Below are 14,604 nucleotides of genomic sequence, written 5' to 3'. Positions count from 1 at the left end.
TGTAAATAAAAATCCTAAACGAAATAGCATTTAAAGGAAGACGGGGAGAAAGTAGAACGCCAAACAAACAACGCTCCAGTCTTTTACGAACACATCCATTATCCAAGGAATAGCATGCAGCATATATATCCATTGTAGGCCAGGCTTTTAAAAAGACCAATCCAACCCCTCGCTAAAAATCGAGACCTCAACACTGCGCTGGCAAGCAATGCAGCAGCTACTAGATAGACAATATCTTACTATTTCTTTCATATCCTCTCCTCTCGAGAGCTTATGAAGCTACGCGAGACTTCTCCCTGTCGAGGAATACCTTGAGCGTAAGTCGAGAGGATAGTAAGGGGGGGGAGGAGAGGGGAGGAGGGAATACTATTTGTCGGTTGAAGCTCAGATATATCAATTGGCTTATGGTATTGGCAGCTATCTTGCATGTTCAAAGTATATAAGGCTGAGAAACAAAGAGGGAAAGCATTCCGTTATATCGGTTGAGATATGAATGATAATGTATGGAAGGTTGGTTGGATCTACGAGACTCGTAGACGGTTCATGAAGGAAGAATATAATCTTACTGACCCATGAGAAGCGAGGAAAGAGAACACATTACGCACACGCATATAACCACAGCCAGGGCATCAAAAGTCCAGTTGTTAATCCCCAGAGGTGATATGTGATGCACACTCATGGGGTTGGTATAGTACATACATACCTCTCAAGCCTATTCCTACATCAGTACCCTTTCCCCCCTCACTGAGCCTTCTCCCCCGAAACGAGCAGCACCACACTCCCCAGCTGCCTCCTGACATCTTCCCGTTCAACATCATGCGTATCCTCCACCGCGCCCCACATCCCAGTCTGCCAATCGACCTCCAAACTCGCCACCTTCGCCGCCTCCTCAACCCCAAACTTCTCCCCCGCGCCCTGAGCGCCCGCCCTCAGATGCCCCAAGTCCTCGCTCCACTCGACCACCAGCCGGGCGGCGCCCAGCAGCCCCTTCCCGGCCAGGACAGCTCTCTCCAGTCCCGCCAGCTCAAAAGCCGGCAGCCCCATGACCCAGCCTTGGATGACATCCCTCGTCATCCGCGGTTGCTCCTTTGGCATGATGGAATCCTCGTCGAGGATCTCGACGATTTCCACACCGGGCCAGACCTTCTCCGTGAGGTACGAGATGATGGGCACCGCGTGGCGTTTCTGTATACTCCTCAGCCCCTCCGCTTCCCTGCTCTCGTGCCTCTCGTAGCCCGGCGGGTCGGCCACGGCTTCGGGGGCCCAGCAGAGGAGGGAGTCAGTATCGAGGTAGCGCATCAGGCTTGTGGTGATACCGGTGCGGATGGGTCCTGCGCCTGAAGAGGTGGAGGCATCTTCGTCGGCGATGTCCAGCGCGCGGGATACGAGGGATGTGAGTGGGATGAGGTGTTGTTGCAGCGCTTGCTGTGCCGAGGTCAAGAGGTCCCATTCGAGGGCTATCGCGGTCGCGAGCGCGGGCTTGGAGGGAGGAATTGTGAGGATAGTTTTGGACGGGCGACGGAGGGGACGTGTGTCGAGGTGGATTTGCAGACCTTCTGTATTTTTTGGGGGGCACAGTATCAGCACTGATAAGCATTATGATACTCTGACATCGACAGTCGTTCCACCGTCCACCATAAGGAGGGAAAAAACGAGAGGGTGTAAGGAATGGAATCTATACCATCAGCCCCCTTGACATGTACCTCTCTCCAAAACCGCTTCGTCTTCGCACTGCCACCCCCCGCGCCGCCGGCGATAGCCTTCAGGTCCATCCCTCTCTTGAGCAGCTCCGCCTGCTTCTTCCGCCGGGTAACCCTCGCGTCGACGTGCTCAGCGCTCGGGACTGGAACTTTCGGTGGCGGCCCCGAGGCCGTGAGGGGCTGCACCGTTGCGAAGGCCGACGTCGAGGTTTGCAGGCATCGTACGAGATGGGGGCAACTCTGGAGGAACGAAGAGGAGGCGCCCCGGCATCGCGAGGGCACTGGTAAATGGGCTATGCGCTTCATGATTTTGTGAACTTCAGGGTTGTAGTTGTTGATCTCGATGGCATTCTCAGAAGGATGCTTGAATTCAATTCGATTCGTACCGAGGCAACATCCTGGCTCGCTCTCTTTTAGTGGCCGCCTCGGTTACTCACTCTACAGTACTTAGAAGTACAGATTGATCCGGGCGGCTCCCTGCCAGGCGATGTTTATTTACTATTGCCGAGTGATTGTCAGATCAATTACTGTGAGGACTAACTAGAATAGTATGTAGTAGTAACCTTGGTATATATACGTTGTTGAATGCGTTTCAATTCATCGCACCGAACGTGATGCTTATTATCTACACAATCCCAAGAGTCTCATAGCCACCTACCTGCCTCTCTCTCATACAAAAATCGCTACACAAACACAACCAGCGCCTGCCATGAATACACCACAGCATCCGCCACCCCGTGGGTATCTAGAAGATCTCCTCCACCATCCTCCAAGCTTCTCCTGTCGCAGCCTTTTCTCTCTCCTTCCAATACTTGCCACTGAATTCCCAGAACTCCTCACCCGTAATCGGACACTTCGATTTGCAGAACCAACGGGGCTCAAACTCTTCGCCCTTCTGCTCACGTTCCCGCCGCTTGGCTCGCTGCTTCTCCTCGACCCGGTTCTTCTCGGTGGCGGCAAAGTCGTACTCGCCGTCTTCCATGGCACGCTGATCCGGACGCAGTCTGGTATCGGTAGGTGGGAGCCAAGGCTGGAGCTTGTCATTGATATCGTTTAGTGTCACGACGAACGGGGTGAGATTGAATGGAATGCCTGTTGGTCGCGGGTTTGCCTCCCATACAATGAAGACCTGGTTGGGGTCGGTGACGCTGCCTCGCTGCCGCGAGCCTCCATTCTTGGGCTCCTCAACAGTGGCCTCGTAGCCAGGAGTGTAGCGGGCATAGATCTTGTTGTTCCATCGTCCACCAAGACTGAAGCAGGTCTGACCCTTGGCATCATTGACTTTGCCAGTGATGTGGTAGGCACTGGAAGCTTTCCATCCGCGAGCCTTGAAGTCAACGAGACAGGTCTCCCCCGTGGTCCAATTCTGAATTTCCATGGGACCGTAATTGTCAATCGTGGGTGATCCGGTGATGATTCCAATGACGGAAGATGTGACCTTCTTCCACGTGTACATCTCTTCCTTGCCGTCGGCCGTCCGAAGCTTGAGGAACCAGGTACCGAGTGGGTTGATATCAAAGGATTTGCCGTAGAACTTGGACTTGACCGCAGACTCTCCATAGTAAGTCCATCTTGGCGATTCTGCCCACGCAGCTCCAATCGGTGGATGATGGCTGACTTGCTCGATGAAGAACCGGTAGTTCTTATCCGGTCGTACGTATTCGAAAGTCTCACCCAGCAACGGATTGAATGGTTTGGCGACACGGCCAATGGTGGAAGCGTACTCACTGGCAGCAAATGCGGCAACATAGACCATACGCTCCGTAGCCTCGGTCCGGTCGGCGGCAATATCGAGAAGGTCAGCGTACTCCATGTCCTCAGCACACCGTTGGAGCAGAGATGTGGGTTCGTTGAACGAGACGGGAAGCGTCATCTTGGTCATGTCTTTGCCGATCATAGACTTGAGGATTCCCTGCGGAAGGCGTTAGCAGTTGATCATGTGACACACCAATCACACATACCCAGAGAGAAACCTTCGGCCTATTATCAACTTCCATCTTCAGCCTCGTACGGACACCATTCTCGTATCCCCGGAACGAGGAAGCGATGTCCACGGTTCCATCTGGCACCAGATCATCCTTGGATTTCTCTTCTTGTACAGGGCTAGCAATCCGGAGTGGCAGCATCGGGGCGGCTTGGACCTCTCCGGCGTCGACAGCATCAAAGAATTCGTCATCTTCCTCCTCAGAATCCGTTTCAGATAGTTGGCCGGCATCAATCAGCAAGGATTTTCGCCGCAAAGAGTCTTGGACAGTGGATCTGCGCACCACAGCTTTTCCAGCGGCATCAACAGGGACTTTGTCGAGGGCATCAGCAAACTCCTCCCCCTTCAGCAGTTCGCCTCTACTCTCGGGTCGGCTTTCCATCACGACACTACCAGACTCAATGGCTTCGCGAAGAGCTCGCTTCGTCATCTTGCGCTTCTCCTCCGACTCGCCAACCTTCGCCTCCAGTATTTCTTGCTCACGAGCGACCTGTGCCATGCTATCCTCCCACATGCGTCTCATGTCGGCTTCGCGGTCCAGGCGGTATTGCCAGTAAGCATCTCTGTCCTTCGAGATCTTGAGCAAGTCGCCCACGAGCCCCTTCAGATTCCGAATCGACGAATCGAAGGTTTGAACAGCCTGCGTTGCCACGAGATCGGATATGAGAAGGTTCGGATTCTTGACTTGCTCGGCTTGGAAGGCAGCATTGACTTGTCCAATCATATCCAGCTGCAGCTGTGCTGATTGGGCGGTGATCTCGAATGCGTCTTTGCTGGCTGGTGCTTCTCTATCGCTGGAGCCTTCACCATATTCATCCTCATCATCGCCATCATCTCCGTTGGGCCCAACAATGCTTGGGACCTTGGGAACGTCGCCCATGTAACTGGGCTCGTACGAACCATAGTTGGGGCCTTCGTCATCATCTCCGACGCTGGGACCGCTGGCGAAGGAGACCTTGTTGCTGCTTCCCACCTTTCCAACGCTCGACTGAGGCATTAGATGGGTCGTCTGAGTGCTGGCCCGTCGGGTATCTGTAAAACTGAACGCCTCACTGTTGTTAATCTCGAGAGTAGACGCATCTCGTCCCGAGCCAGAGCCAGAGCCCGAGTGGTCGGCCTTAGCCTGTCTGAGAAGCTCGGCATTCCTCTGCGTCTGCCTCTCTTCTTCCTTGGCTTGATCCTTGGTCCACTGGATGGAGTTGTTGAGGGCCCAGAACCATCTCTTCGCTTCCACCTCGTGATTAGCCTTCAGATTGTACTTGACAGAGGATTTGCCAATAATGTCGAACTTGGTCTTTTCAGTAGGATCCATATTGAGACTCGCGATTTTCATGTTGATAGCTCCGCGACATGCCGATCCAGAATCGTCCTGGTGCTTGTAGTAGCTCATGACGCCGTCCTCGAGGACAAACCATCGTAGTTGATAGCCCTTGCGGTAGTTGGTCCACTTCTTAAGATATCCCTTCATCTCACGCCCTTCCTTACCGGCCAGAGCATCACCAGGCTGGTTGGAGGCAAGGCCTTGCTGAGAAACATTTCCCAGAACTGCCTTTTCTTGTATTCCTCGCTGAGCCGCAACTGCTGCAGGAGACTTCCGTAGTACACTTTTGATGTGATCGTCCTTGGTGATATCCTGGGGAAGCTTTCCTCTGCGATCGCGTCGGAAGGGATCGGCTCCGTGGAAGAGCAACACTTTGATAAGCTCTTCGTTTTTCGATCTCGCAGCCTCGTGTAGTAAGGTGCCTCCGGCTTGGATGATGGTGGGATCCGACGCAAACTCTCCGCCATTGATATCCAACACCATCTTGACCCTGGGCTCTTCCAAGACCTCGCTCAGTCTCTTGTAGTCGCCCTGGCTAACCAGAGCCTGAACCTGCCTGATCTTGCTATCCACAAATATCGATCGTGATAACTGCAGCTGTTGGAATATGTCCGGAGTGCGAGCCAGGTCCAGAGGGAAGCGTCCTTGGTAGTTGGCAATGGAGTCATTGATTCCAGGCTGATCCAGCAGCAGGCGCACAATCTGACCCCGCCCTTGTGCAGCAGCAAGATGCAAAGCAGTGTTTCCCTCTTTGTCCCGCGCATTTAGGTCGATGGTTCCCGCTCCGTCCGAGAGGACATACTCTACCACCGAGAGCTCGGCACATTGTATTGCCAGGTGTAGGATAGTCGTGTCTTCTAGCCCTAATGATCCAGATCCAGAGCCCGACCCTGATCCAGTCGCACTCGATGTGCTGTATCGTGTACTATCCGATTCCCGAATCGCCTTGGAGATGCCAGCTGTGTCACCACTTCGCAATGCCTCAAAGATGCGAAACTTGCGTACTGATGATTCGATCGACGCCGTCACGCCTGGTATAGATGGGGTATGGCCGTGGCCGGACATTGCTCGCGTAGGCCGGATGCTTGTATGGGAAGTGGATCTAATCAAGCCCGCAGTGCCGGTGGATAGTTTCTGGGAATGGTGTCGGTGCTGGTTGTTGTTGTTGTTGTTATTGTTATTGTTATGATTGTTGTTGATCGAGGTGGAGGAAGGACTTCTCTTGGGGAGAGAGGAGCCGTCTCCAAGTCCGAGGCCGACGCCAGCGCCAATCGCCAGTTGGTCCTCGTCCTTGCGACGTCCGAGCAACGAGCGGGTGGACTTGTTTCGCCTGTGGCTAAACATGGTGGTGGTCATGATTAGCAATGCGACGTAACATAATATGAGGGAAGACGCGAGGAGAGGAGGAGGAGGAGAAGGGGAAGGAGAGGGAGAGGGAGAGGGAGAGGGAGAGGGAGAAGAGGTAGAAGGGCTTCGGAGGTAGATGTAGACAGAAGAAGATATACGAACCCGTCACCCGCGTCCGCCATGTTAGTTGGGCAGTGGGGATTTCTTGTTTGTTGTTGGCAAGGAGAGAGTCAGTCTGTTCTTATGGTGGTATGAGGGAGGGGGAGTGGTGATGTAGGTATATCGGTGTGGAGGTGGAGGTGGAGGTGGAGGTGGTGGTCCCTAGGTGGATGTGAAGAAGTCAAATAAATGCCAATCTCAAAATCCAAGTGCCAATCAATGCCAGTGTGTAGGGCCAGGATCAGTTAATAAGTACAGTACTTACAGTAAAGAAGTAAATAAGCATTCAATAAGTAGGGAACCGCAACCCTTGCCTCTGACTTGTACTCCGACCAGGGTTACGATTATATACAACTACTAATACAGTACGTATATAGTAATATATTTATCAATCTTTTGAGTTGCTTGCTTGGACTTGGCTTCTTCTTCCTTGATGACGTCGGGCCGGATGGCATTGCGAGATGCCCACACGTGATATTTTGGTATCTAATAAGACTTTGGCACATCGATTCACCTTGGCGACATAGACAACTCATACAGGATTGCCGTATCCCTTGCTCGGAGGATATATGTATATATTTATATTTAATATAATGTTGAGCTAAATGTGGATCCTAGCTGAGATCGTAAACTATGAAAATTAAAATGCGGTCGCTTGACCCAAGAGGAAAACGTTGATTGGGTGCATCCATTTGAGCTCGGGCCATTGAGTAGCACTGAGAGCGTGACTAAGCACTTAGTAATAGAGGAGGGAAAGGTTTTTTCTTTTTACGTATTTTACGTATTCTACTTGCGTGCTTCACTTCGGTTACGTTTCGATTTGTCTATAATGTAGTCATATATTCTTTTCCTTTCCAATACTTGATTACTAGCTGATTCACGAATAGGAAAAGAAATGCTTGAGAAACAGGTGGCTGCATCGCGCTGAAAGGCGCTGAGAGGGGCTGAGAAGGGCTATTGCTATAGCTTGAATGCTCGAAATATAGCTGGCTGCATCGCATTGTAAAAGGGCTATTGCTGTAAAATAAATCCTCGACAAATAGCTGACTGCATCGCGCTATAGAGGGCTCTTATTACGAATCGAATACTCGAAAAACAGCTGGCTGCACCGAGCTGAAAGGAAGTATTGTAATAGATTGACGGCTCGAAAGACGGCTAGCTGCACCAAGCTGAGAGGAGCTATTGCTATAGACTAGATGCTCGAAGAACAGCGAGCTGCGTCGCGCTAAAGGAAGCTATCATTATGAATCATATAATAGTAGCTACGAATGTTAGATCGCGAAGTCCGGTAGCTTGCGGCCGGGCTGAAGCGTTACATTTTCTTTACATCTTATTAAAGCGTATTTCTTAGCAAAAATTGATCTTGCATGGTTTCCTACAGCTCCGTGGAATAGAAATCGAACAATAGTGGCAGAAGAGCAAGAATCATAGAGAAAAGCGAGAATGAAACGAAAATGTAAGGAGAATTCAGGAAATGATAACTAATGACATGTAGGCATTGTGGAACTTTGCAATCCATCACGCGCCCTTCGATACCAACTAATGCCCAGTCAGTTTTCCATCCCGGCCTTCAACCTTCAATCAGCAAAGATACGGCGCTCGTGGAGATTTCCCTACCATTCTGAAGCCTCAATCACTCATTCAGTCCGCTTGTAAGGCGCCAGCTACTTGTATGTACAACCGACCAACCAACCAACCTGTCCGAATTGCATCCGCATCATATGGCCGGCTTCACCAGCCCCGTAACCTTCTCCTCAATCTGCTTGTCGGAAAGGCCTACTAATGATGCGCTCTCCTCGTGTCCGAACTCTGCTGAGAATTAGCACCTGGCCCAGATCCAAGCTTCCACCGAGAGCCTGTTCCGGCCGCGGCCGCGGCCTCGGAGAGAGAGAGAGAGAGAGAGAGAGAGAGAGAGAGAGAGAGAGAGAGAACTGGCAGACCGACCATATCGCGCGTAGACCCTCGGTTGCGTACCAGCAGCCTCGCGGAGCAGAATGGGCGTGTCTGGGTTGTGCTTCTTCATCGTTGGGTATGTGCGGGCGAGGAATGATCTGATATGCGTTGCCCATCAGCACTATTCCTGCTCCTGGGTCCGGTGGTTCGCGCAATCGATTTTCCCTTCGCATTCTATTTCAAAGCCTCCTTCCTTTGCCCCCAATCCAGATTCCAGTCTAATCCGTGATCAACTCACCTCGTCGCGCCGCTTTGCTCGCCCGTCTGGCAAAACAGAAATCGCACCTCCTTCAGCGTCTGCGAGAAGGCATGTTTGGCCGACATTGTTGCGGGTTGTTTGACTTAGTCGACCACTTAGATAAACCTGGCTCTCGAGTATCGATTGGTCTGGCTGTTGTTGCTTCGACTGGTGGTGTTGTGATGGAATCTGATAGTCGTTGTAACAAGTAAATATGTAGTTGTTATATCACTTGCCCAAGCAGCTCAGGTGGGGCTAGTTTGATCCGATAAGTAAATATGATAGGCCGTGCGAGCAAACCCTATTCCAATTTGCATTTCAACATTTTCCTACAATCGGGAATCCCTTCACTTCCTTATGACCCTACCCCTACTCACTCACTCACTCACACATACACTCTCTCTCCAATTCCAACCGCCTGGATTCCCTGAATTCCTCCCACCGAAGCCTCCCCAACCTCCCTCCCGGCTTTCTCGAGCGCACACAACAAACCTTGAGCTCCAGCATCAAACCGACCGACTCACCTCATAATGCCTGCACCCAGCACCCTCTTTCGCGCTGCGCGCCCAGCCGCCTTCCGCAACTCCCCTTTCTTCACTCAACAAGCACAATCGACCATCTTCCGCTCGGCGCGGACTCGGTTCCTGCAGGGCCAGCAGGGAGGAAACGCGGGGAGGAGATGGCAGAGCACTGCTGCGCCTGGGGAGACCCAGAGCTGGTTCAAGAGGATGTGGGATAGCCCTATCGGCTTGAAGACGGTGCATTTCTGGTACGTTTGACTCTCTGGCGGAGGAGCGAGAGAAAAAGACAGATAGACAGACAAGATATAGAGAGGCAGGGAGGGAGGGAGGGAGGAAGGGAAAGAGAGACCATCCAGGTTGGATTTGAGAATGGAATGCTAATTGCGACTCAATAGGGCGCCGGTGATGAAGGTATACATACAGGCTATTTTCGGAGAGGACATACCCAACAGAAGCTAACTAGACCAGTGGTCCCTCGTCATCGCAGGAATCTCCGACATGTATCGGCCCGTCGAGAAGCTGTCTCTCACTCAGAACCTCGCCCTTACAGCCACCGGTCTGATCTGGACCCGGTGGTGCCTGATCATCAAGCCTAGAAACATCTTGTACGCCCCCCCTCCTCCCCTTTCCCCTTATTTACCTATCCATCTATCCACCTCCAGCGGTGAAGCCGAGAACATGTAACGTGCCTGACAATCGCATAGGCTCGCAACCGTGAACTTCTTCCTCGGCTTCGTCGGCGTCATCCAAGTTACCCGTATCGCGTTGCACAACTACGCCGGTGGTAAGACCACCACCGCCCAGATCGAGGAGGCTAAGGAGAGCGCTGTCGAGACCGCCGGAGGATTGAAGGATGAGGTTGTCAAGGCTGTCAAGCCGTAGATATCACGCCGGGCCGACAAGCTATTAAGCATCGAGAAGCGGAAGATGGAGGATAGTCGATGGCGGACGTGTACGGGAGGTGGAGACATGGCCCGAATCATTGAATGCAGATGAGTGATTGGGCCTAGTGGGCATCCTCATTGCATTTTCCTTTCTTGAAACGGTACCTGTCATATTTGTGCATGAAATCAAGGCAGTTCAGAGGAAAGGGGTAGAAAATCGATTCTCCATGACTTGATGAAAAGAATTTCCGCAGCACTTGAGTCCGGCTCTCACTTTTGTTTATGGTTTACGACTTCCATCTCTTTATGCGTGACCAAGTCTTGCTTAAGCTGTCTGGAGACATGAAAAGCCGGTAGAATTTTGACTAATGGATCTGAGATTTATTTTTACCTGTTCTATTGGCAGGCGTATTCAGGAAACTCACAACTCCTTCAAAAATCAAACAAACACTATTAACAATTATCAACTCGAGCCGGCATCATGACAGAAGATCATTTAGAGATCCTGCATCCATGTGTTGTAGACGCCCGCCGCCAGACTCCTATCAAGCGCAATATATGCATGCAAAGAACTCCAAACCAGCGACCCTGAGGCACCGTAGTGTACAAATACAGAAATTCTCCCAGCCCAATCATCCGAGTAGCAACGCCAGTGATATGATCTCCCTATCGTAACATCCTTCTTCCCAACTAGAGCCATATAATGCAGACTGCCTTCCACGTACACGGGTCCAGCCCATCCTCCCTTGCTTCACGAATAGCGCAATTAATTCATTATCCCCAAAGATCATCCGGCCCATCAAGTCATCTCTACTTTGTACACATCGTCCCTCACATAACAGCACACTCTCCTTCATTCTGCTTTCCAACCTTAGATCGCGAGATACGTTCTCTGGATGTGGGGCCAGCCTTGCCACCGCCTCTCTTGAGATCCTCCAGCCTCTCACGGGCTTTGGGGAAGTTTTGTGCTACGAATTTTTTAGCACGACGTTCGTGGAAGCAATATCAGATCGCATATGGGGGGTAAGATATCAACATACCAGCAGCTCTCCAGTACCATCTCTTTGCATCCTCCAAGTTTGCCGGACTCCCGATTCCAACCTCGGTGAAATAACCCATTGCATACTCCGCCTTGGCCAACCCAGCCATAGCCGCCTTCCTCGCCCAGAGATAAGCCTCCGTGTCGCTCTGCTGCAGCACGCCTTCGCTGCCTGTCAGGTACCAACCCGAAAGCGCGAGTTCACTCTGGTGCTCCTCTTGCGCCGCGGCCTTTGAGTACCACATTATACTCAGCCTGGGGTCGATCGGGCACCCAAACAGTCCGTACTCGTACGCGGCACCGAGACGAAATTGAGAGAACTTGTAGCCGAGGTCGGCAGATTCGCTGAACAGAGAGAAGGAGTACGCTTCGTCGCGGACGATGAAGCTATCCCCTCCTTGTGGCGCTTCGTACAGGAGACCGAGTTCGTGCAAAGCGTGTGGATTCTCAGCATCTGCGCGCTCGGCCGCACGTTTGAGCCAACCGACAGCTTCGCGAGGATTCTTCGGCTGCCCGAGAAGACCCTTAAGCTGGATCATACCCATCTTGTACATGGCTGGCGTATCGCCCAGCAAGGCGGCACGCTTGTACCATTGGATCGCTTTCAGGGGGTCCTTGCGGGTTCCTCCGCCTTCATCATTTCCAAGTTCGCAACAAACAGCTGTGCGGTAGGCGGCTGCAGGGTGGCCAGCTTTGGCGGCGTTTTGGTAAAGTGAAAAGGCTTCCTTGTTGTCAGGTGCGAGGCCGAGGGCGCCACGGCTGTAGCAGTCGGCGAGGTAGAACATGGCTTCCACATTTTGCTGGTGGATGAGCTTTTTGATTATCTTGTGAGCGTCCATGATGTACCTTTCGCGCATCTTGGCTTGAGCTCGCTTGTCCGGGATTCGGGGGGCCAGCACATCTGCAGCATCTACTAGTCGGCGGGCGAGCAGCATCGCGGAAGTTTGATCAGCTGGATTATTCTTTACAGTCACTCTCAACTGCTCGAGCTCTGCGGAAGTGACCGTAGATGGGTCGTCGGGCTTGACAGCGTTGACAGCGGGAGAAGCTCCATCCATTGGCGGTGGCGTCTGTTGCAGTTGCTGGGTAGTCGTGATATTGCTGTAGTTTCGAACCGGAGGTGGCTTGTGATTCGCTTGGCTGGCAACTGAGTTTGCTGTTAAGCCAGGACGAACTGGTACTGGATGACAAGGTAAGCTGTCGGCGGATGATTGAGTGGGCATTGCGTTTGTTCTTCCCATTTGAGGGTTGGGACCTGGCTCTTGGGCAAAACCATTGAATCCGGGTCTGGGTCCATTTGACAAGGAACCCAGAGGAGGCCCACGCCCGGATCCTGGAGCTGCTGACTGGCTGCGAGGCGGAGGTACAAAACCATTCTGTTGTGGTGGATCGTCAAATCCACCATAGCCCCTGGAACCTTGATGATACCCATTCCCATAACCATCATCCCGAGCATAATCGTCTGGCATGGGAGGCGCATCACCAGCCATTTCAAAAATCGCTGACTGAGGTTGAACCTGGTGTCTAAAATCTGGTTGAGACTCCTTGGGCCTCATCTGGTTATAAGTATTCTGCTGCGGCGGCTGAATATGCGCATCAATCGAAGTACCTCTCCTGTGCAATCCAGGAGCAACAGGAGCATCATCAAAATTTGGCATTTCCGAAGCTTCAGAGTCAGGTCTCCCTTGGCGGGGTTCCTCATAGTAAGCATCATAAAGGTCGCTTACACTCTCTCGATAGTCGTAATTTCCATCCGAGTGACGTGCGTTGTTGGTATATGGATCTGCAGTAGGCGGCTGGGTCGTATATGATCGTTGAGGAGGTGGTCGGTTTCCGTTCGCGGTACCAGGTCTTTGGGCTCCTCGACCTACCGGGCCGCTGTATGGCGCACCTTGACCCAGTCCGCCCATTGGAGGCTGACGCCCTTGTGGAATCGGCGCTTCGCTCGGCATATTCATGCCTCGGGAAGGTGGTCCGTAACCTTCGCCTCCCCATCCGTTTGCGCCTACGGGACCCCCATATCCGTTTTGTCTCGGTGCACCATAGCCGGGACTGGATCCATGTGGACCTCTGCGAGGTTCGGAATATCCTTGTTGAGGTGGTCCTTGAGAAGGATATCCTCGGCCCGGTCCGCTTCTCGAGCTTTCTACCGAACTCCGTCCATAATGGTCTGGTGGAGGCCGCCGTTGATTATCCAAGGAAGACCGTCCAGAGTTGTCCACCGATGAGCCCCTGAGCGGATATGCTCCCTGACCTTGGCTACCAGGTCCTCTCGGCCTATTCTGCGCTGGTGGCCCTCCGACTTCCATGGCTGCCATTTTCTGCAAGATGTCTTGCTCTTCCGAGATTGATGTCTTCTTCTTTGCGCCTGGGAATGTAGGGAAAGGGCTATCCCAAGCAGCTTGTTCTGGAGACATGAGTGGAGACTTGAGAGGTTTGCGAGGCATAGCTTGTCCTTGTATTTGTCCTCGCGCTGTTAAGTCAGAATGCGCCAGGCCCCCAGCAGGTATTACTCACATGTAGGATCAGAATTTCCTCGTCGGTTGAGAGGACCAGGTCTGCCTCCTCTTCCAGCTGGGCCTCCGTTTGGATATCCCCTGCCTTGCCCACCACCTCGCGAATCATACGCCCCTCTGGGCCCGTCGCCGGTCGGTGGTCTCTGCATAGGGGGTCTCTCTCCAGGCCCAGCTCTGCCTCCTCCTCTTGGTGGCAGCATCCCCCCTCCCCCTCTGCCGCTCTCGTTCCCGTAGTACTCTTGCTGAGGAGGGTAATTGTTATTGTGCGGCGGATATCCATTCCCTCGCCCCCCACCAGCCAGCCCCTGATATCCCCCATCGTGGCCCTGATATCCTCCACCGTAGCCCTGATCCTGCGCATGCCCATTGCCATAATCGTCATAGCCGTGGCCATCGTCCTGGTATTGGTCGTACAGTCGAGGAACATATTGACCCTGCGGCGCTTGGGGCTGCGAGGAACCTTGCGGAGGTCCGGCTCTCTGCGCTGCTCGCCCGTCGTAAGGTCGTTGTGGGGGCTGGTAGTAGTTTGGATCGTAGGCCATAGTGGTGGCGTTTGGGGAGCCGACGTTTGAATGATATCGAACCGCGCGGGCAACCTCTGTGCCTGGCCAAGAAGTTTATTCCTTCCCTCCCTTGCGATGCCCTTCCCAGGTCTGATATTGTGATTGATAGATTTGAGGTAAGAAAAATGCGTATCAAAGTGGCGTTTTTGTGATGGATCTCTCGGTCCTGCTTTGTTGTCTGTTGTTTGTTGGGTTGTAATTGAGGAGGAGCAGGAGGAGCAGGAGGAGGAGGAGGAGGCTAGCGCCAGCCTTGGGCACCTCGCTCCGTTACTAATATAACAATCAGCCAAAAACCCAGCAGTCAAGTCAGTTAATTCAAGCTTTGTACGACTTTGCATTTGACATTAGCCTTCGAATATATACGATAGATAATAGTAGG

At 52.6% G+C, this 14,604-nt stretch overlaps 5 protein-coding genes across 5 annotated transcripts; 1 reads left to right on the top strand and 4 right to left on the bottom strand.

Annotated features, from left to right (window-relative positions):
* Positions 1-741: 741 nt before the first annotated feature.
* Positions 742-2,006, bottom strand: L3040_000005 (uncharacterized protein; the record flags this gene model as incomplete). Its single annotated transcript, XM_007295025.1, has 2 exons — positions 742-1,556; positions 1,682-2,006. The coding sequence occupies 2 exons, from the start codon at positions 2,004-2,006 to the stop codon at positions 742-744; spliced, it is 1,140 nt and encodes a 379-aa protein (XP_007295087.1).
* Positions 2,007-2,445: 439 nt separating this feature from the next.
* Positions 2,446-6,534, bottom strand: L3040_000004 (uncharacterized protein; the record flags this gene model as incomplete). Its single annotated transcript, XM_007295024.2, has 3 exons — positions 2,446-3,612; positions 3,662-6,341; positions 6,515-6,534. 3 exons carry the CDS (start codon positions 6,532-6,534, stop codon positions 2,446-2,448), a joined length of 3,867 nt encoding a protein of 1,288 aa, XP_007295086.2.
* A 1,694-nt stretch (positions 6,535-8,228) lies between these two features.
* Positions 8,229-8,788, bottom strand: L3040_000003 (uncharacterized protein; the record flags this gene model as incomplete). The annotated part of the gene is made up of 3 exons (XM_007295023.1): positions 8,229-8,320; positions 8,456-8,562; positions 8,703-8,788. The coding sequence occupies 3 exons, from the start codon at positions 8,786-8,788 to the stop codon at positions 8,229-8,231; spliced, it is 285 nt and encodes a 94-aa protein (XP_007295085.1).
* A 444-nt stretch (positions 8,789-9,232) lies between these two features.
* On the top strand, positions 9,233-10,105 carry L3040_000002 (uncharacterized protein; the record flags this gene model as incomplete). The annotated part of the gene is made up of 4 exons (XM_007295022.1): positions 9,233-9,471; positions 9,619-9,634; positions 9,692-9,828; positions 9,928-10,105. The coding sequence occupies 4 exons, from the start codon at positions 9,233-9,235 to the stop codon at positions 10,103-10,105; spliced, it is 570 nt and encodes a 189-aa protein (XP_007295084.1).
* Positions 10,106-10,938: 833 nt separating this feature from the next.
* L3040_000001 (uncharacterized protein) lies at positions 10,939-14,204 on the bottom strand (the record flags this gene model as incomplete). Its single annotated transcript, XM_007295021.2, has 3 exons — positions 10,939-11,075; positions 11,148-13,619; positions 13,664-14,204. 3 exons carry the CDS (start codon positions 14,202-14,204, stop codon positions 10,939-10,941), a joined length of 3,150 nt encoding a protein of 1,049 aa, XP_007295083.2.
* Positions 14,205-14,604: the final 400 nt, after the last annotated feature.

The sequence above is a fragment of the Drepanopeziza brunnea genome (genome assembly GCF_022702325.1).
Source record: "Drepanopeziza brunnea f. sp. 'multigermtubi' strain 214-2 chromosome Unknown ctg1, whole genome shotgun sequence".
In the NCBI taxonomy this organism is placed as follows: Eukaryota; Fungi; Ascomycota; class Leotiomycetes; order Helotiales; family Drepanopezizaceae; genus Drepanopeziza; species Drepanopeziza brunnea.
This window is presented reverse-complemented; position numbering and strand designations above follow the sequence as displayed.